The sequence below is a fragment of the Malurus melanocephalus genome, unplaced genomic scaffold, assembly GCF_030028575.1.
Source record: "Malurus melanocephalus ecotype Western Australia unplaced genomic scaffold, MMel_1.1 scaffold_94, whole genome shotgun sequence".
NCBI lineage: Eukaryota > Metazoa > Chordata > Aves > Passeriformes > Maluridae > Malurus > Malurus melanocephalus.
In genome coordinates this window covers 1,111,844-1,134,458 of record NW_026623326.1, presented here as the reverse complement: position 1 = coordinate 1,134,458, position 22,615 = coordinate 1,111,844, and the positions used below count along the sequence as shown (strand labels likewise).

General features: G+C 42.5%; 1 protein-coding gene across 1 annotated transcript in view; it reads right to left on the bottom strand.

Annotated features, from left to right (window-relative positions):
- PDIA5 (protein disulfide isomerase family A member 5) overlaps positions 1-22,615 on the bottom strand; it is a 97,491-nt gene that overhangs the window by 67,511 nt on the left and 7,365 nt on the right. Inside the window, exons 2-5 of the mRNA XM_057368569.1 lie at positions 18,236-18,362; positions 15,184-15,271; positions 3,036-3,119; positions 2,227-2,272 (exon numbers count right to left, since the gene is read on the bottom strand). Of these exons, the coding sequence (XP_057224552.1) occupies positions 2,227-2,272; positions 3,036-3,119; positions 15,184-15,271; positions 18,236-18,362 (345 nt within the window). The remainder of the gene's footprint in view (positions 1-2,226; positions 2,273-3,035; positions 3,120-15,183; positions 15,272-18,235; positions 18,363-22,615) is intronic.

The window sequence follows — 22,615 nt, the reverse complement described above, 5'->3', positions numbered from 1 at the left end:
GAACACTGAGCTGTCCTTTATTCCTCATTTTTCTAACAGTGAAACCACAAAGGCATTTCTGCTAATTACATAAGGATTTAGTTACTTTAAGAAATGAAAAGCTTTTCTAAAAACCCGAGTAYACTATCAGCTGGATCAGCCACATCTATGAAATTGCTGATTACTTCAGAAGAATCCTTTTACAGTTCTTCAGAGCTGTGTCCATCACTCTCCAAAATGTCATACAAATATTAATATGTCTACTGGATGCCCAGAAAGAAGATCCGAGTTTTATTGCCAAAAGTTTGCCGAATGATGTGAAACAAATCCTTTAATCTCCCTGTTCTTCAGTGTGTCCACCTGTCCATAAAATGAGTATGATACCCTATGTAATTGTGTTGCTCTGCTGCTCTCTGTTTGAATGTACTGGGAGATTCCTGACAAACACAGCTGAGAGAGAGAAACAAAGGTCACTGCTCAACAGATGAAAACAGGGAGTAGAGGAACAGTGGGAAAAATACAGAAAATATCCAGGCAGCTGTGAGCAGCAGAACAAGCACTCAGCTGAATTATTTGACTGCTGCCCAGCTCTGATCCAGTGCCCAACCTGTAAATCATTAGTGGATGGTTTCACAGGGACAGGTAAATTGAGAAGGACTTCAGCCCCTAGAGTCAGGAAGCTTCAAAATCCCTCTTCCACCCCCAATGGGATGCTGCATCTCTGTCCATGGGATGCTGCTTTCTTCTCCCCAGCAYGCAGGGCAAAAGGGAAGTGCAAAATGCTCATTACAATACAGCAACTGAACGATGTGGTTCCTGTTGTGCTGTGATTGCCTCTCAGCCCAACGCTCCCTGGAGCACTGCAGGTGCTTTCCACTTGATCTGATCTGTAAGGAAGAGTCACAGCACTTATTCCTAGTTGCAGCACTTTATGGAAGGGAGGAGAGACACATCATGTATTGTTCAAATCTCCCAAATCTAGGCAACAAGCAAGTCTACCTTACCCCATCACTCATCAATATAAGGAAAAAAATTATCACCAGCTGCATTTCCTCACTAATTACAGAAGCAGGTTTAGGCAATTGATGACTGGGCTGGGTATTTAACACTGCCTTTCATAATACCATGCAAGATTTCTACTGCAGGAGATGGAAGAGACACCATCCTACTCTCCCCATCTCAGACAAATCCTGCAGGACAGCCTCAAGTGAAGACTGAATTCAAGTCAGGGCACACTTCCAAGACAGTCCCCCATCAGATACTCTCCACCTCTGGCTGTAAAAGCAAGGTCCAGAGCAARTGCATTTAGGAAAAGCCACTCTGGCAGACTCAGGGTCACACAGCATCTCACACAGGATTTCCTCCATCCCAGGCGATCCCCTGAACAAACCAGAAAGAGGAAGCACATGGAATTATGTCAACCTGCTGTGATGTCATCAAGCCTTCAAAAGACTGATGACTACGCAGAACCCAGGTTTGCTGGGGGAGGGAAAAACCCACGAACTGGCCGTCAGAGCTGAACAGAAGTGATTTCCAAAAGCCAAAGCATTGCAGGGCTCCTCCCGTCAGGATACACCCAGTGTTTCACCAGGGTTTGCAAAGGAAAGCTGCACACTTTGGGCCTGCTCACTRTGCTTTTAGCTCACCATTTCCACAATCATCTGGATCTGCACATTCCTATCATGTCTCATGCCTTCTCTTCCCTTGCCCACAGAATACTGCCTTCTGTTCCTTTATGTCAAAATTTGCCGGAAAAGAAGAAAGGTCATTTTATACCTGATGCACTCAGAGCGCTTTCATAGGAGCTGTTGTTCCACAATCTGATAAAAGATAAGGCCACTCAGCTCTCTTTACAGTTTATAAACACACAATCTAAGAACCTCAGAGAACTCCTTATCAAACTGCAGTATCTGCTAATACTTTTAGTTATACTGCCACAAAGAGCACCTTGTAATTAAAACATGAAAATCCTTTTTTGTTACCAGTGTGCAAGTTAACTTGCAATTCACCTACCAGTTCAACATGGGGCCAACCTTTTAAACAATAAACAATTTTCACAGATCTGTGGTTGACAGACATGTATGCACACAAAAACCTTTAGGCCATTCTGACAGCTGTTTATGAAGATTAATCCCCTCCCTTTCATGCCTCCAGAATGAAAAAACACCAACACCAGGTTTTAATCCACAAATGTCTCACCCATATCTAGAAAAACCAAAAGAATAATAATGGAATATTTAAATTTACCTTCAATGTGGCCGCTCTGTTATATGCAGTATGAAATGCACCGTCCCTGTCAAACGAGGAGTGGGGAATAGTGTTAACTTACAGTAACATTACTGGAATTCATACAGCTGCTCTTCCTGACTTCTCACTAACCAGAATAACATTATCCTGCTGAAGCCACAGAACTAAGCAGAATTTACAGTCCAGTAATTTGGGTGGGTGGGGGAGGGGTGGGAATAAGAGGAAGGAAAAAGGGAGGGTGCAAACCAGTGTAAAGAAAACAGTTTCCTAGTAAACAATTTCCTCCCTGACACTTTAACAAGAATATTTACTGAGGCATGATTTTTGGAAATGGAGATACAGCTACTTGGTGTACCTAACAGTACTCCCACTCATATTATTCTCAGGAAGAAAAATCTCTTGCTCTGTCACGACACTTGCCTTTCTCCACTCACATTATRAAGAAGTCTTTGAAAAGCACAGAGAGGTGAAGCAACTTGTCCAAAGCACAAGCCAGCAAGTGACAGAAGGCAAGAAAGTTCAAATCTGAGGCATCAGCCCTGTGCCCTGGGCAGTTTTAGTCCATTGGACATCTCTCCCTGGYCCCACTTGTGCTTTTAGTTTTCTCTATGCAACAGCAGAATAAATTTAATTCAACTTCTGTCATAACACATGCTTGCAAACTGAAGAAACAGCAATTGAGTTCATATGTCAAAGGATAAAAAAATAAGTCATCTTAATGCTGCGGCAGGATGGGGCTGAAAGGAGAATGARCAGTCTTAATGGGGGTATCAACAATTATGAACTACAAATCCCAGCCCAGCACTCACTTATAATGGAGTAAATCCACTCCCTTCTCCTTTGAATTAGGATCTACCTTCATCTTCTTGCATAATTTTCGGCTTTCAGTATCACTGCAAAAAACACATATTGGAACAAAGGTTACCAAAGAAGAAAATCAAATGCATTCAGTTCTGAGAACTCGTTGCTACTCTTCCTCATCAGCTTCCAGTAATTTGGAAGCTGGTTAGCTAAGTTTGTGGGACAAGCATTGTGAAAAGCCCCATTAGTCAATTCAACTTCTCTGTTTGTTTGGTCAGGACACAGTGYATTGTGTTAAATTTACAGACCAAAGCCAAGCCCTAACCCCTACAGAGACAGCTCATTCCAGCACATCCAAGGACCTCAGCAGATCTTCTGTCCCTGGGATTAACACAAAATGTAGAAAGTCAAGTTTCCAGTACAACCATACTACTGTTGAGGTGCTGGTCAAAGAGCACAGTCCTAAACAGTGGAAGAGTGAAGCCATAAGGAGACTTCAAGCTGAAGTGAATAAGAAGTTGGTTGAAGATCTGGGGASATGAGCAAAACAGAAAAGAGGATGATTCACATTGACAAGGCTGTTCTCTGCATTGACAAACAGCAAGATTAAACAGCTTGGAAACTTGTTCCCAGCAGAGGACAACTTGTACCTTTTACGCAGATAAATCAATTTAGAAAATGAAAACACTGAAAACCCATCAAGTTTAAACTGATTAGAGACAGCAAGATGCAAGGTTTGCAAGAGCCCCACCAAATTAAGTGCTGCTGCCAGTGCTGCTGCTAATTCTCTCGATGTTCTCCAGCTGCCTTTCTACAAATGTGAACAACAACAAACACCAAGCTCACAATGAGCTGCAGGTGAGAGTGCACCTCAGTGGAAACTTCCCAAATGCTTACGATAAATGGAAATGTGGAAGGATGTGTGTCATGGACACATCCAGCAAAATCAGAATATTATGCTGAAGATGGAAATGAGTATTTTAAGAAACTAACAAAGCTCACAACTACCACATCAGGAAGGAATACTTGTCATCTCCATAGAACAGAAGGATGTTTATCTGAAGAGTCTTACTGAATTCATGTCAATTTTGCATTTTCAGATCACTGTAACCCATAAACACACTCTTTGCCTCTTTGGGAGACTGGAAGTCTGAGCTTGAGRACTGAATAATGTGGACATGTGTCCTTGCAATAAAACCAGACTAACAGAACAAATGCCCTGGATTTGGAGTTATGCCAAAAAAACCATGTTTGCCACATGGAGCTCATACTGAAAGTCTCCAGCAACATCAAACCCAGGGGTCAGAAACATCCTGTCTTCTGTCACCTGTAGGTCTCCAGTGGTCCCATGGGCTAAACCCAAATGACTTGAAGGTCAGGGRATCTCCAGAGAAGATACCAAACTGATTTCAGATCATCCTCTTGTCTTACTCCAGACAGATTCAGAGGCACAGAGAAGCTCTTATGGCCCTGCTGCAGCTGAGTGCCAGGCAGTTAACWACAATCAGCCTGCAGCACTGTCAGCATTTGTAAATGCTCTCCTAGACACTCTCAAATGTTTCCAGTGCACACATGTACCTGTGGCTATCTTACCTTTGCCAAGATAAATGTCAGGTGGTKGATGTGAACAAGTGTAATGTTGAAAACCTACCTCGAGCAACAGGGTCTGTGAACCCCCAGGRTGTGCAGACAATTGTTCTGGCATCAGCAGAGGACTAAAATGACCATCAAGAGAATTCTGCTGCCTGTTCTGCTTCTATTTGGTGCAACTTCTAACCATGTGGGGAAGAAAGTGTAATKTTCCATTATGTGTCATTTATAGATCTGAAGGGATACTAATGTTCTGCAATGTTTATAGTGGAAGAAAACTACAAAGCATTAATWCTGAGCTATACCTGTGAGTAAGCAGCTAGCAATTCCTACCACTTCACYTCTCAGCAATTCATTTTCTGTTTGCACGACTTTCTATTAAAAAAAAAAGAAATATAAGAATAGCTATTTCATTGGATCTAAGTCTGCCCTGCTTTCAGGATTTCTCCAATTGCAGAGATTCACACAGCTGCCTGAATGCACAGCCACTATCACAGGAAAGAAAGCAGCATTTGCTCGAGTATGTCTCCTACCATTTAGTGGGCAGATTCTGCACCACTGCATTAAGAGTTTAGCCTATTTATGCAAGCTATCTATACTGATGCACGGGATAGAAGAGGAGCAAATTCCAAGAATAGGAAATGTCTAAATATGTATCAGTAACTTTTTCATGCATCAGTGAAGACTTTTGCACATGCCAGACCCACCAGCTCAGATGCTATACTAACAAYTCTTTGGAAAAAGCAGAAAAGGAGACATACAGAAATGGCAGAGATGGACCCGTTCCTCTTTTCCTTCTGGCCTCACTAACAGACAAAAATAAACTGCAAAGAGCAACCTGCTCTGATATCACTTGGTAATGACCATTATTCTTAATAAGAGTAAATATCAACACAGATGCAGCCTGCTCTGAGATTTGTCTCTTTTGAATCTCAGCCAACAGCCTCTCTCTGAAGATGAGCTCCTCAACTCTCACAGGGGAGAGTGTAATTAGGACTCCGGTTCTTGCAATTTAATTATACCACTTGAAGAGGCAGTGTAAGAGTTTGTTATAATGACTAAAAGTAAAAAAAAAACAAAAAAAAACAAAAACCAAAAAACCCCAACCAAAACAGGAAATAAAATGAAAAGGGAAAAAAACCCAAAACCCACAGGCTAAAAAACCTCCCAAACCTAAAAAGCCAGAAACCACTGCCAAAATCAGCACTCTACCAATCCAGGCCAAGCCACTCCAGACAAGGCATCAGGCTCGGGAAATAATGGCTTGAGCATGAGGTCAATAATGTGTCCCCAGCAGCCACCCTTGGCTGCCTCCTGCYATTCCTGTCCAGAGCAATTTGAATCCTGGCAGGTCCCTGCTGTGCTGCTGCTGAAGAGACCCTTGCAAGCAGCCCTACAATCATCCAGCATTATCTCCCCAGAAAATCATCCAAAACATCAACCTGTTTTCAGTACCACAAGGACCTAACCAGCAGCTGTCTATGTGGTAATAAGGTCAAACCTTAAATRGCACAATAGCACAGCTTCCTTCCACTCCCACAGGCATGATCTCTACCCTTCCCCTTCCACAAAACCAAAACATGCCTTTGCTGGAGAAGTGAAGACATATGACAGTTTGGTAAAAAGAAGAATAAAATGAACAATCCAAACTGACCTAACTAAGAAATCTAAATAATAACAAAGGTAGTGTGGATTGCAAAGATGGTGTGCACACTTCACCCCTTCCAGTCACATGTCCATCTCCTCTACCAGGACATATTTCTGTCACTGGGGGTTATGATGGAGCTGGCAGGAAGCCCAGCTGGAGTGCTCCCTGTAAATCTCTGGGGTCCCTTGTCAGGTTAGCATGCATGAATAAACAAACCCCTTAGCACAGGCAGCCAGATGTTGGCAGGGCACGAGGGGGGCCAGGGACTCGTGAAGGAGATGTGGCCTCCTTTGGCTCACCCCAGCTCTGAGGGGGAYGTGTCACAGCCCTTCTCCTTAGCAGTGCCACAAGATTCTCTGCCTGTCCAGGACTGTCCACAGGTCTGGACACTCACAGTCATGAGGATGGAGAAGCAGGGAGAGATACTGATGGCAGTYCCCAGTGGCATGAGGAGCAGCACAGAAAAAGGCGTTTGCAGCAATGTGWCAAGGTAATTTGGAGAGAGAAAGAACAGAGGATAAAGCTAGACAGGAGGCACACAGAGTAAGACCCAGGAGTTTTGCTGCAGTTAAGTCCACATGGTTTCTAAATTTTAAATGAGTCCAAGCTGGATGGATCTCAATTAAGAAATAGTGCAAGGAGGTGGAAGTGCAAAACTCCCTCCTTGGGGCAAATTCAAATATTATCCAGTCAGGTCCCAAAAGAGTATAGTAAGATCAAACATCCTCAACACCATTCTCTTTCATGAGCACAAATAACATCTTTTGCAGCTTTTTAATTATTTCCCTTATTATGTAATGCTGCCCATTGGCCTCTCATGAAGAAGAGAAAACAGCCCCACAATCACATCTCTGGRCAGGAAGGATCTGGAATGATTGTCAAACCCCTCTTTGGCAATGACAAAAATGCCATCCAAGAACGTTCAGGTCTCCAGTTGCCAACAGAGCAGCAGCACGTGCCYGTGCTGTGGCCACATCACTTCCATGCCACTGCCCTGGCATCCTCAGCACTTTGCAATGCASMCTGCACCCAGCTTTCTTTTTCACCYGTACCYACASTGTTTCCAGGCACAAGAGAAGTAATTAATAAAAATGCTGACAGAACCAATTTAAGTAACCAGGTCAGTAAATCTGCCTGCAAAAAAACTATCGCATTCCTCTATTAGCATATGATGCAACCAACATGCGAACCACAGATCTCACAATTTCTAAACAGATTTTCTCTTTTATCTGTACATCTTTCCATCTGAAACAAGGCTCAACAATCCACGTATATTATGCTTCAGCAGCCCCTTMTATCACAGTTGTACCTGTAGACTCTAATGCAATGGAGGCTCTGTTGTATCAGCAACTGTACAAACATTTGTCACTATCCCAAGAGCTGGAAGAGACAAAACTGAGCAGGCAATGAGGAAGAACAGGCTCCAAGAACAAGGGAATATGGCAAAGCAGAAGCAGAACTGCCTATAAAGCAAACCTCCTGACACTGGAAAAACTTTGGAAGGTACCAGTCAAAGCTGTCATCTTGTTACCAGCATGCTCGCTCATTTYTGTCTCTGTTGTTCAGGTGCTTTCATTCTTTTATGTTATAGTGAAAACCATCACAGAGAACTCCAGTTGTAACTTCAGGGAGTTCAACTGCAATTTCAGCCCAGCTATCAGAAGTGAATTATCGAACAGGGTTTCCCAGCTCAATGAACAGCTTCTGCAGTACCCTCTGGCTACCTTCCATAGAATACCCTCTTCAGACAACAGACTGATGAACATCCTGAGAAAGCATGGAGTTGAGATCCTGCCAAACAACTAATTAAGCTTGTGACCCCAAAAAAGCAGCAAAAGAAGTGTTAGCAGAAAAAATTTCCTCAAGCCTCCTAAAAGCATGAAACACATTTGCACTTACAAACCTAATCTGAAAGAGGAAGTCACTAACAGTCAGCTGTAGTTGGATGTGCTCCTAAAAGATTTTGAAAACAAAAAATGAAATTCATTAGCCATTGTTGGGGACAATATGGGATTTTGACTTACTCTCCTTGCAGCSACTGATCCCACCCTGCATGATCCATTTACAATACAGCAGTTTGTGTACTTTGCTGACCAAACAAAAAGAGATTGATTCTAGCAAAACTCTCCTCTTCTCAGACTGCAGGCATTGCCTGCCTTCCCATAATCCTCACTTCTCCCTCSCATCCTGGGCCAGCAGCTGCCACAACTACTGCTGCTAACAGTATGTCACATTTGTAAGKCTCCTCATATTTATAATGATCCCACACCTTCCTGTACCAGTCTCTCGAGACAGATCTGAAATCAGAAAAAAAAAAATTCCTAGGAAAAAAAAAATCACTTCTCWAACCATCAGGCTGGCTTGCACTTCTCCAAAGAGCTGGATGGTAATGACTTACACCTACTCGAACAGAAAACCCATACTCAGCCATCAGTGCAGAAATGCACTTTGATACTCTGCTCCTGAGTGGAGTTTAAGGATCTGCAGGAACCAAAAAAGGAACAGGACCCAGGAGAAATGGATGCAGAAGTAATGAGCACAGGAAGCTTAAATACAAGATTTGTCTTGGAAAACAAAGCAACGTTTTGCACCCATTCTGGGTTCCTGATGGAAATTATCTTCTAAAAGAAGTAATAATAGCAACAGGTTTCCACAGCACAGAACAAATGAGCCGCTCAAACAGTGCGGCAGATGAAAARCTTGAATCCTTTAAGGGATGGGGGAGTGTGAAAACCAAAAACAGAAAATGTACTCCTGGAAAGAATTAAAGATAACGGTTAGAGGATGAACAGGACAGAGTCTCGTGTGAATTTAGGGCCTGATTTTACCCCYTAGAATGCAGCAAAACCCCACTTCAAAGGGGGATTGCAATCACCTTGCAGGTGATTGCAGCCTTCTGCTCCAAACACTCCCTTGGAACGTGCCAGGAATGCAAACAGAATRATCCATGTGCTGTGGAGACCCAGCACCACTTGTCACCCAATACAAACGACTCCCTGTGCCCATTAGTCAATTAGAGAGGCCAGGGATCTAGAGGAGTAAGATTAAAAAGAAGTATTTTCTGAAAATTAAAACCCACGAGATTAATTCTTACTGCAAGCAAGAGCAAGCCAAAAAGCAGAAAGAAAACCAAGACAAAAAGGTAACACATATCATCATATCGTCAAGCTAAAACAATTAATGGAAAAAATTATAAGCTCCAGCCCCTATAAAAAGTCAAGAAGTTATAATGAATGGTACTTTCCATGGAAACATAAATTAGCAAGAGGCACTTGGCAGCCCACATACCTGCACAGAAATAAGGTGAACACATTCACAAGAGTTACCAAAGGCTTTGCAGGAACTTCTAAAAYCACTGAACACTCAAATTCTTTGCATAGCAGCAGCTTCCCTCATCCCACAAAAGGACAGAGGGGAGCACTGTCCTAACCTGGGACACAAGATGACTACTGCTCTGCCTTTGAGCTCACCMATCTAAGAACCCCAAAATGCAGGTTTTGAACATGTCACCCATGGGCACACAGATGCTGCAACCCCACTGTACATCCATTTGATGACCTTTAGCTGCAGCACAGGCCTGGACAGGATGGATGAGAGGGGATGTTTTAAATGAAGTACTGGGTGCAGGGAAACTGAGGTAACTTTCTTTACATTAAATCTTAGCTCGCTTACTCTTCATTTTGGCCTGAAAAGCAGCAACACTGAAGATCTGGTTAATGAGCAACCCTAGGCAAAACCCACAGAATACTCAAGTTTAGGATGAAACAGTATGAGCTCAGGCTCACAACTTAAAAAAGGATTTTTTTCAGACTSGCATAACACTTCCTGCATGGTCACTGTTACAGCAAAATGAAAGGGCTTTAATGTGAATGAGCATTAACCACACAGACAGGTTATGACAGAGACAGGAGGAAGGCATCGAAAATCTRTGCTATAAATGCATATAAATGGCACTCACACAAGGACCACAATGTCAGCATAACTCACTTGCAAAGTGTTCCTGAGGGACATCTGCCTTACCTCCCCTGGGCCAGCTGCAAACAGAGGCCCTGCTACCTCCTTCAGGCTGGCACTAACACTATGAACCATCCTCTCCTGAGCTGCCCTTCGCTTTCCAGGCTGCTGTAGAAAAATGCCAAAATCCCAGAYACCACAAATCTGCTTGGATGGAAAGGGCTGCACCAGGGCAAGGCAGCACTCCTCCTCTCTTTTTTCTCTCACTATTACATCTGGTCAGTTTTATTTGCAATTTCAAAGCTKTTCAACAGCTTTAAAATTCAGCTARAAGTAAGAAAGATGAGYAGACTTACTCTCTTAAATAAATCCTACTTCTRRGTRGYTTTAKAGGATGAAGGTAAAAACTAGAGAGCAAAATTACTCTTAACACCATCTGTACATCCARAAATTTCTAAAATTTCTCCCTGCTATGTCAAGGCATTAACACATTCATTTATGACAKTGTGGATAGGTAAAGCCTTTGTGTATCAAAGCATTAGGAAATTAGAAATTTGGSAAGACCTCATTTAAAAAGCAGAAAAACAGGGATATCAGGGAAAATCCCAGAAAASACAAATACTCATCAAATTTGGCTCTCTAGTGAACCAGCATGTTTAGCTGTGTAGGTTTGAAAGGCCTGCTTTGCCAGCCAAATWATGGTCTCACCTTTATGCTAAGTGTCATGGACTGCTACCATAACAAGCAATTATTGGGGACGGTGACTACAAGAATGATGCACATGACACACAAAAGGGACTAAAAAAATGACACACAAAAGCAGAAAAAGTGGGAYTAAAACCAAACAAAAATTAGTCAGACATTTTAACCAGATGGCATTTCCTCTTTCTAGCAGTCTGATGTGCTAAAGCCAAGCACACGCGCTATGACAGCAGATGGAAATCACACAGATTTGTTTATGTTTGGGACCTACAGTAAAGGGAACCATGCAAGTTTGAGCACAGAATAATTACCCAGAGCCAAAGAAATGGGTGGTTTTTAAAAAACACCAGTCCACAGTTGGGCAAGAGTTATAGTCAATAAAAACTAGAGACAATTCAGTAACTGGAAAACCCAGGCGTGTTCCCTAAATCATATTCATGATGGAGAGAGCTACTTTCAAGCTCTCAAAGCTGCACCTGACCACAATGCACTTCATAACCTGCCAAACACATTTACTTCTCTTCAACAAAGCCATTTTAYTTTCTTTCCAATTCACCTAAACTAGTTAGACTCTTCCAAGTAACACCAGACCTTGGTCACAGAGTGGTTCATCACAAAACCCACTTAAGAAGGTTAGAGAATGACTTTGTAATAACTATTCTTCGAAATGACACCTCAAGACACCACAGAGACTAGAGCTTTGTCTGCTTTAAAGACAAGCAACAGGAATTGTGTCTTTCATTCTAAAGGTAATTCCATCCAACTGTGTTCCCAGTTACATCACTTTGTGCTTTTTACTTGCCATCACAAGGATTTGACAGCAGTTTCTATTTTTCACAAAACTCCTCTTTCAGTTGACCACATCAGTGCTTACCTCCAGGCCTTAAAAGATGGAGGTTTTGGGAGATCGGGGGGACGCAGAGGCTCTGCAGCCCAAACCTCAACCTGCTGTCAGGTAGCAGCAGCCAGAAAACACGATGTCTTTCTGTGCCTTTTTGCAGACATTGTAAGCTTTCAATTCCCTATGATGCCCTTGAATTTTCCAAATTTCTATCAGCCTAAAACTAAAAAATAATTCAATACCAACCTTCTGCTTTCTTACATGCCCATTCCAATTGCATCTGAATGCCCTGAAGAGCACTRCAGTCCTGCTGCAGCATTTTTCCTTTCAAAGTTCTCCAAACTCTTTATAAACATTTACTAATGAATAAGGCACTATTTACCCAGTTGCCTGGAAAACAGATACACCTTTTGTAACTAACTGCACAAAGCAACAATAAGTGACTCATTAGCAGAGCCAGGAAGAGAAGCTGTGACTCTCAGCTCCCATTAACGTGGCATCTCCCCAGACACCAGTCCCAGAACATTTGCTCCCAAGATGATTGATCCGTCTCTCTGCAACACTGAAGATTTAGCGACCTGCAACATCGTGCTCCATCCCCAATACCACACATCTCAACAGGCATAATTAATTCAGTATTCTCTTGTCTCTCACACCACCATTCATTCAACATCAAATGCCTCAGCAAGGACTTCCTAATTAAAACATGGGAAGGCTAAAATAAAACATATTTTTATCACATCACTGCTGGGTATTTTACTCACAACTGAAATAGCTTCKTGTTTAACTGTGCACAGAGCCACACAGGCTATCTCAGCACACAGCAGCAGTGACCACTTCAATGCAGTGAGGAATTCTCGAGCTGCCCCTTCATCTCCAGAAGGAGGTATCCATCTGCCTGCAGGAACTGACTGATATCACCCCAATGAGGACTTTATCTACAGTGCCACATGCAGGGGGTCACACAGCCCCACTCCAGCATGGCACCTGGCACAGGTGAGCTCAACTGTGCAGGAAAGGCAGGCACACAGCATTCCCAGGCCTCCATCTCCCAAGCCTCAGCACTCTGGGGATCTCTGCTAGCCTGCCTCAAAGTGACAAACTAAAAGGCAACCTCCTCTAGTCCACACCAATTGTCTCAGCAAGAAACCAAGTATTTCTCTATATCATGCTGAAAAACTAACTTCCCTGCCTCCCTGAGACTAYTCAATCTGGAACGGAAAGCTCAAGGCTAATCTCTGTCTCATASCACAGATCCAAGAGAAGCTGAGGCCAAGGAGCATGGTTTCCATGCAAACCAGCATTCAGGAAGTCCACTTCCAGCCACAAACCTGCACCCTGCCCTGCACTGTACGAAATACAGAATGCGCTGCCGAGACTTAGCAATCCACACTGATCTCCCTCAGCACAGCAGAATGTTCTTGCCTTCTGAAAATGACAGGGAGGAGAATGACAAGAAACAAGAGAAGCACTGTCAATAAAAAAAGGAAAGAAAAAGACTGCTGTCATCGCCACAGGGAAGCAGAGGCACAAACCACAACTCTGCATGTATGCCAGCCTTGCCAATGCTTGGATCTGGAGGCAAAGAAGCCCAGTACTGCGGGATGTGAAGAGCAAAGCCAAAATTTCCTGCTAAATATTGCTGCCAAACAAGACATTTCTTGTCAGTATTTGTAAAACAAATTGAGCCTGTGCTGTAAATATCCCTGCATCTGTGTGCTGTTTGTTTCAGCATGAAGACTTGCAAATAAGCCTTCCAGCATATTTKCTGCAGGAGAATGCTTTGAGCCACTCTGGTAGGACTCAGCTGTCCAGGCCCTACAACTGGCCCTCTGTGACCTGGGACAGACAGCACTAATGCAGCCTCTGGTATCATCACTGCAACAAGATGGGCAGTGATTTGTAGCCACCTTTATAAATAAAATCTTTAAAAAAACATATAATTTTTTTTTAAAGCAATAAGCAAAGGAAAACACCTTCCATGAAAAAAAAAATGTTTAAAAGTTACCTCGACACTACTAGATTGGTTTCAGAATGCTTAAAAAACTTAAAAAGCCAATCAACAACAAAACTTGGTTCAGGCTCAAACTATTTGTTTAGGGGTTTTTTTGCATTCCCCAAGACCTCCATTATCACAAGCCAGTCTTCCAGCTCACCTTGCCCCAAGAAGCAAGTTCACAACTCCGTAATGGTATCTCTTTGCTGGAATGATAGAAGCCCACCTCTGAAAAATRCCCAGCTATTTTCTCCAGGTTCTTCCCAAGTAAGTGATGTGAAATACYGCACTGCTTTACCCTCAAAGAAAGAATTATACCTATGGCCACGTCACAACACCCTGGCCACTGMCTGCCACTTGGAACAGTTCTGCTTTCTGCCAGCAGATGACTTGGAACTCTGTCCCCACCAGTTGGGCAGAGATGAAAGGTGTGTGCACTTGGATGAGTCCAGCAGAATGCAAACAGAAGGCAGAGGCAGAGGACTCTGCAGGAGAGATACCTGYCTGGTGGCAGGGGGAGAGCAGGAAAGGTTGACAAACACAAACCCACTTATTCTGGGTCACTGCTTGATGGATGGGGTTTATTTCAAGAGTTTAATTTTAAGGGAGCCACACTWTGGGCAGAGTTGACCTACATTGGTGCACCATGTACAATCTGCTCACACCATGGCAATCCACCCAAACACACAGGTAGGCAGCAAGCTGCTCCTCTGCAGTGCAGGAAGGGGAACTTGCCACCTGCAGGCAAAGCCCTCAAAGCTGCAGAGGCACTACGATCCACAAGCTAAAACCACAAGCAATGTGTTATTGAGCTGAACCGCAGCAGAGATTTTCACATGTGCAAACCAGAAAGCACCCACCTGTTCATTCCTCCCCACACACACAACCACTTACAAAAACAAGTCTCCCTGCCTTCACATTAAAAACTGCCAGGAACTTACACCACCACAGAGCAATGTCTTTAAAACAAAGCATGTTTYATTGACAACACAAATGGGTGGATGCTTCAAAACCAAGCACACAGCCTTACTGCTCACACATTTGCTCCCAGAGAACTGCATTGCCCTCCAGCTGAGGCACATGTGGGATTCATAGGGGACACACAGCACSCAAGCTTTTTTCCCACAAGCCAGGGGAGGAGAAATCCCACACGTTGTGCTCCCTATGAATGGTAATGTTAGCTGGGGTTCAGCTGAAAAAYGTGCTGTCAGAGAAGTAACAATAGCCATAAGGGAAAAAATTATTCCCCCCCACTCATTCAAAGGAAGAGAGGACAGTAACATATAGGCTCCCTACAGAAGAAACTGCAAAGAATTATGYGGGTCCAGTTAAAAGCAGGAAGTTTCGGAGCCATCAAAAAAAGCTAAGATAGCAACAAAACCCAAAAGGGGGAAGGGACAATAAGGAAAAGAGCATGGCACATACCCACAGTCTATCCAGCTTATAGTACCTCGTCCTTTCACCTCCTGGGCCACGCTGGACAGTAACCTGAGAGAGCTTTCAGCAGCAGCGGCTGGAAGACAAAATTAAGTAAAAGTAAATTAACAACAGCATTAGTAATCCACACAAAACAACGCAACGTGCATTTCTATGTCCTGAAACACTCAAAGAACATTTTGTCTCATTTGAGGAAACTGATATAACAGAGATCAGTAAAAAATTCTGTAAACTAGAAGGAAAGCTGGCTGTAGCCGACTTCCTTTGGCTCTAACCTCCTTCCTTCCAACCCCCTTAAACTACACATTGAAACTGATATTTCCAGAGACGTTCCCTGAGTTACATTTATGGAGCTATAGTGTGTCCTCTCCTACAGCTTCCATCCCAACACTGCCTTTTTCCCTGTGGCTGGGCATGAACCAGTTTGTACCACTGCCTGCTAATTAGAGCMATTTCATTTAGGACTTTCATCAGCTGTGAGGGCAAGTAATTCAGCATCTCTGCCTCCCTAATTCTACCCCTGCCATACACAGAAAATAACACTTTATTCTCATAATCACCCTGGGAGATACCCAAACCAAYAGTCATGAGCAGTACCCGGAAAAGGTCCTTCCAAGTACTGGCTGTATCATAAATACCCAACAGAGGTTTTTATAATGCCATGCCACATGTGTAGATTTTGCAGAACTCTACCATTCCAAAAGAGTCTTATAAATGGTATTAAAAATAAACACAAGAGAGAAAAATATAGCAGTATAAATAAGTACTCATTCCCCCCAAAAACCTAACAGGAACTGTTTCCTTCCTCAATAAACAGAAAATAGAAACTCAGCACCTCTTCCAGATCTCCACAATTATTTCAAGTAACTGAATGTAAGAATGGCTATATTGGGTCAGACCAAATGTTTCTAAGACAARTATCTTGCTTGCAGCATTTGAGGAAGTGAGGGCCTGTAGATGTCAGAGTAGACAAGCAAAGCCAGCGTGTAGGGATACCCCATCAAATAATCTCTAAACCCTCACAGTTTTTACCTCAACAATCTCCTAAACCAGAAATAGCCTCTCTGTATTTGACAGACTTTGCTTGGGCCTGATGCCATCAGAGACACCAACCCACACACATCAGCTCTCAAGAAACTCTCATATCCCCAATATCCTGAACATGCAATTGCCACCTCTCTCCAGCACAGGGGCTTAGACAGGTGGGRGAATTCTTTACATGTACTTAGAGTGGAACAGCTTGACAAACACACTTTGAAAAATTCAGGGACCCACTTGTCCCAGAAGACTCAGCAGCTGAGCAGCCCTGGCAGGATACCCAGCTGGTAGGGGGAACTAAACATCTACAAATCATGACACCTCCTGTAAACAATGAATTTTCTGCTTGCAATAGAAAGTGCCATCTAGTTCTGCTCAGCTGGGAAGCAAAGCCTTTGTTCCAGCAGTATGACCAGATGCCAGCCAACATCTCATCACAGCTGGGGGATGTATATCTGGGATTGAAATTGCACCTCCAAATTCCCATCTCTTTTCTCCCGTCCCCTCTTTCTGGGTGACAGCTGAGCAAGAGAATTTCAATTGTGCAAGGATCACTGTTCTAGGAAGAAACATTAATTCCACAGTCAGCTTTGCATGCAAYGCTTTAGACTGCTAAAACCAACCAATTAAATAACAAAAACAGAAAAGAAGAAATCTCCATAACATGGCTTTTGAACAATGCCCATAGGGCAACATTTATTAGATGAGTGTCACAGCTGAAGTGTTCTGGTTGTGCTGCTAAAAATGAAAGCAACCACCACTTAAAATATTAAGYGTAAAAAGAAATTTTTTCCTTTAAGAAGCTGAATAATACAGATGTCTTTTTATCTAAAGTGTTCCTTTCAAAAATCAAAAAGCATTAGAAACTCTTTTATGATTTTCATTTGAACCTGTAACTACAAAACCACTTGGGCAAGTTCAAGCACTCAAAGTTCCCCACTATAGCAAAACTTTAGTATTTCAACAAAAAATAAGGCCTGTATATAATTTTAACTGTTTCAGAATATCTTTAAGAAATAAAGTTGATTACTCCACCAGCACATCATTTCTGCAAACTTCTCTGATGCTGGGAGGGCAGGGAGAGGAGAGGAGATTGTTGATCACCATATATTGCTCCAATTTGATACACTATAAACCCAGAGCAACTCTCCCATCACTGTCTTTAATTGACACAAGACCTTTGCAACAGGTCAGAAACAGATGATCCAACATCCAAACAAGGCATTATCTTGTCCTGCCTGCCTAAAGAAGGATGCAACAACAAAAAAAAAATACAGCATTAAGAAAAATAATCTTAGTGACACATTTTCCTTCTTGCTGTCCGATGACCTCCACATTCACAAAAGCATTCTGCACTTGGGCGTGGAGTTTAAAGATAGTTTCTTCATTTCACATGATATCACACAAAACACCCCCCAAAAAAGCAAGGCAACAAAGGAGAAAAGATACAGCAGGAGCAGAGCAGAGCAAAGGAAGAGCAAACAGGTACATAAACAGGCTGAAAGGTGAGTTTGAATGACAGAGAAAACAACAAAAAGATTCAAGGGGACAGGTGGCATAATGTGAAATGAGTCATTTTCCATCTTACACAACAGTTCTTTTTTATTTTTATATTTTGTTAATTAAAGCTGAAAGACAACCACGGGACACTCAAAACTGTCAGAAGCAAAGATGGATTGATTTCAGTACTGTAACTATTCATTAAGCCTTTCAGTGTCACCAGGAAATCGAAACTTGCAAACTACTGTGATAAACACACCAGAAAGCTCTTATTACAGGCAGCCAATCCTGGAGACAAAGGCAGAATAAAGTACATTTTTGCCACTGTGACAGAGTAATTAGAATAAAGATGTCTCCAGTCTTGAAACATCAGGAGCCTCTGAGYTAGAACAAAGCACACCAGTCCTGAAGAAGCCCTTGCAGGCACACAGAAGCCCCTTAGTACACATCTTGCTGGCCACAAAGAGCTGTGACATAAAAAAAATAAAAACCAGCAACTTACCAGATTTGGAATAGAGCACTAATACGTTATTCCGTGTCCTGAGAAGCTTCTTAAAATCCTTATGATCACTTATTTTTTCTATGAGTGGAGACACCTTCAATGAGTACACAAAAGCTGGCAAGAATGCCTAGGGAAACACARAGACAGAAACATCAGTCACAAAGACAACCTGCTTTTGCAAATTGCTCTGATATTTTTCCATGATCCTGAGACATGGCGCCTTAAATAGGCTATCACATTGATTTGATCAGCAAAACCAAAAGAAAAAAAAAGCCAGGCACGTGATTTATTGAAACTGGGCCAATACCATTCCTAACGAGCAGCCTTAAATGGAAAGATGAACACAACACCAAGAAATCCGTTTTACTTAAAATGCCACCCCCTTTGAAAGTTTGTTCCCTAGTCAGATAATCAGATAACAATTCTTATGTAAATTTAATATACTTTCACAAGAGAAGCCGAAAATTGCCACTTTGAGAGCACTCTTGTCCCTATATCTCAGAATATGCTGCAAGCTCAATCGAGTACTTTGATACCCCACAGAAGACAGCGAGARCCATGAAGTTAAAATAACCCTCATCTCACTGACAGAGAGCAGATGTAGGAAATGAGAACAGAAAAYGCACGTAATCCAGCATCCGCATTACAGCACTAAGCACAAACCTCTCCCACCCACCCTTCCTAAGTGGAGCAGGGCTCATGTTTCCCAGTGCCAACACCGTGTCACACACACAGAGCAGTGTTTTGTTCAGCTTCCACTGGCCACATGGAAGGCACAGCATTTAATCTCTCTGCATCTCAGTTCTCTATCTATGCAAACAAGTTATTTTCCATTGCATCTTCCTGCCTATTTAAATCACGACAGTTCCAGAGCAGAGTTGGTCTGTCATAAAGCAAAACTCCTATCAAATTATGACCATAACCTCAGCTGGGCCTTTACTGCTTATTCTTACAGCARTAATCTTCAATACTAATAATAATAATAGAATAATCATCTTATCCATCAGCCTATGCTGCTTCCCTTCTGCACTGTACTGAATTTGTGCTAATGGAATGATTATGGGAAGCTTAGCTTGGAGAAATTATCTAGTTTCCATTCACCTTACAGTAAAACCTTTACACTTAATTGCTTGGCTAAAAGCTTTAGCTCATTTGCCTAACATACACAAGAGGTTCAACATTTCCTTAATTACAGAATTGATTTTGATCGTGCCTCACTCCAACCAGGCTGGAACATGCATCCACAGTGCATGKGAAGAAGTAAAAGGCTGTTTTTGCATCCCATGTATTACGTCACGCAGGATTTAAAGGATGGACTAAGCCAATGAAGTCAGGACACAGCCCAGTCACACACTTCATCCAATTTCAGCTATTTGCAAGCACCACTGTCACTAAGGCACAGAAATAAAACCCTGTACCTATGAAACCTAKATGAAACCCTATACCTATGAAACAGACTGTATAAATGCTAGAAGTCTTTACATATGGAAAAGAGAGGGGCACGAGGGGAATCCTGGAACACACAAGGTGATGGAGAGAAGCTGAACTGAGATGGAGATCATCCTCAAAACAACTAGGCCATGTTTGGGAACTTAAAAGTTACCAAAAAATACACCTATAACATAAAATCTAAGAGTGACCAAGTTACCCCGCTCTACAGGCAGGAGTCCCATCACTGAGCCCTACTGACAGATGGTCAAATTGTGAGAAGGAAGTGTGCACATCTGCAAGTCAGCCTCTACCTTCAGCATAAATGTCCTTGATGCTTTAACTCGACCAAAAGACATGCTTCTAAATCCAGATGTCCAGAGCTCAGCCTTGCTTCTCCAGACTGTGCATCATTTGTGTATTTTCTGAGATGAATACATGGTGTTTCCAATCCATGTTCCCAAGAGTAGGCAAATACAGTTGTGCTAAGTGAGGTGACACAAACATGAAAATTCATGCCCAAAACCATCACAATCAGGGGCTGCACAAAAGAAATTAATCTAACATTACGGGCAGATCTTTTTCATGCTAATTATTTTCTTAAAAGKTCTTCCCTTCACCTCAATTTTTGTAAATATTCAAGCATCTTATAGTTTTATTCATGCCCTGACTTACAGAAGACAAAAACTAAGCTTAACTGAAACTAAGGCTGAACACAGGGAAAAAGTGAAAACTACAGGTTGCTTGTTTGGTTTATAAAATTGGACTTAATTAAGGCTATGAACTCTCTATCAAAAAGAAGTAACTGGAACTWAAAAAAAAACCAACACAAAAGCCACTTTCAACATGACACTAAATCATATTGTAAACTTTGTTTAAAGAGTTTACCAATAGCTCAGAAGGATGTTAGAGAYGATCTTTCAGCTCCCTTTCAACTCACATCATTTTATGGTTCTAAGTACAAGCATTCCATGCCTTTTCCAGCTAGAAAGGCTGGTTTGCCAATTTCAGTGAATTCTCCCCTTTCTTTACCCTTTCTTTCCTTATAATGGCAGAGCTGCAAACCTCTTGAAAAATTGGATTCTGAAAACAATGACAGCTTTAACTACTGCCTTTTTGGTGTTGCCACTAACAGAAAACCCGCTGCGCTGGTGGAACAGCAGGCGCTCGGAGGGAAATGCATGTCACATTGCATATATCCACTGCTACATTGCCCAATTCCTCTCCAGGTATCAAATCAATACATGTTACTCATTTTCCTGCAGTTTTACTACAGTAGCTCTCTGTGTTCCTACAGTTTAGCCCGAAACCCACTGGGAAAGGCATTGTGCACACAAGTACACCAGTCAGCCCAGCTGAATAAATCATCATTTCCCTTTAATTAAGATTAATGCTGCAGCCTTTCCTGGTTACAAAGCCCAAAAGGTGCAAGCCACAGGTATCGAGTTGGACAGAAATGCCCTGCCTGCACATCTAAGGCAGCCGCAGCAATACTGGGAGGTTATCGGCTGAGCGGAGTTCAGCAGCTCCAATTCGCATTTGCACTACAYGGTGTTTGCAAACTGATAAGAATTAAGTACTTCCGTACTCTCCAGCTTTCTCTGGCTGAAATTAATCAAGACCCTACCCAGGAATAAATGAGAGGCTGGTTTATGGTTAAACCTCCAGAAGAGCCTCTGCCTTCCCCACCAGCTCCACTGAAGGCAAGGGATGCCAAGGAGACATTTCCACCAGATGCCCGCCCCAAACACAGGGCTGATTTGCCCAGCTCGAGTCACTGCTCTGATGATTGCACCAGCACTGCAGCCTCACCAGGGCTACAGCCAYTACTGCTGCCAACAATATAAAATTAAGAGGATGGGAAAAATAATTCTATGGAAGCAGCTACAGTCTTCCACAGAAACTCATATTCACAGCCCGTAGGTAAAGCAGCAGCAAAGATGAAGCTAATTTGCATGTACTGTACTTTATGAATTTAACTGTAAGATATGACTCAGGTAGATTTACTCCAGACATTTTGCAGGAGAGCTCATCAGCCAAGCACTGCCCGATCAAGCATACCATTTCTTGTTTAAATCCAGGGCACAAGAGAAGATGAGCGCATATTAAAAAAAGAAGAGGTCAAGAAAGGTGACAGTCCCTCCTGGGCAGGAAGCCTCTTTTCATATGCGTCAGGAAGTGCTACATTCACACATATGGAAATCTATAAATAAGAAACAAGTGAAACTCTCTTGTCACTTGAGCATCCTAAAGCTTTAAAATCTATTCATGACCACCACTGAAAAGTTAAGAAAGGCTCCAACTATTTTTCTCAAGAAGCTGCCCACTTTGATACCTGCTAAAGTAAAAGGCATATTAGGACCAACATGTGCAAAATCCCTGCCACCCTTGCCAGCTATGGCAATGACAAACCGCAATAAAACTGAAGGAAGGTCTATTTTATTTAATGCTGTGTTTGCACAGTTRCCTATCATAATAGGTCCTCATCCACAGCTGATGACATGACTGTCACCTGGTGACTTCAGATGCAGGAAACTTTGTGGAGACCTTCAAAAAAAGGCAGACTACATGTGGCAGACTATGAAATGCAAATCTCATAGCAATTCCAGTCTACAGATTTTCCCCAGCTCAAGATCACAATCTGAATTTATTTTCACAGAATTTTTATGGTGTAGGTCACACATCAGTCATGTGACCATAGTGTCTGAGATGCATGAAAGACTCACAAGTAAAACATTAAGTGAACCCAAACCCTCAAGACACTCAATTCAAAACTGCTGAGACACTGCAATTCAAGAACAAGGCATAAAAACCCCATGTGTTCTAGCTCTGTCTCTGCTCTTCAAACCACATATTTAAATACATGATCTTGCAAGCTTGCAAGCTGGCAGAAGTCTGATCAGTCAAAAAGGTTTAATTTTCCCCACTCTAGCAATTCCTTGCAGAGCTGCT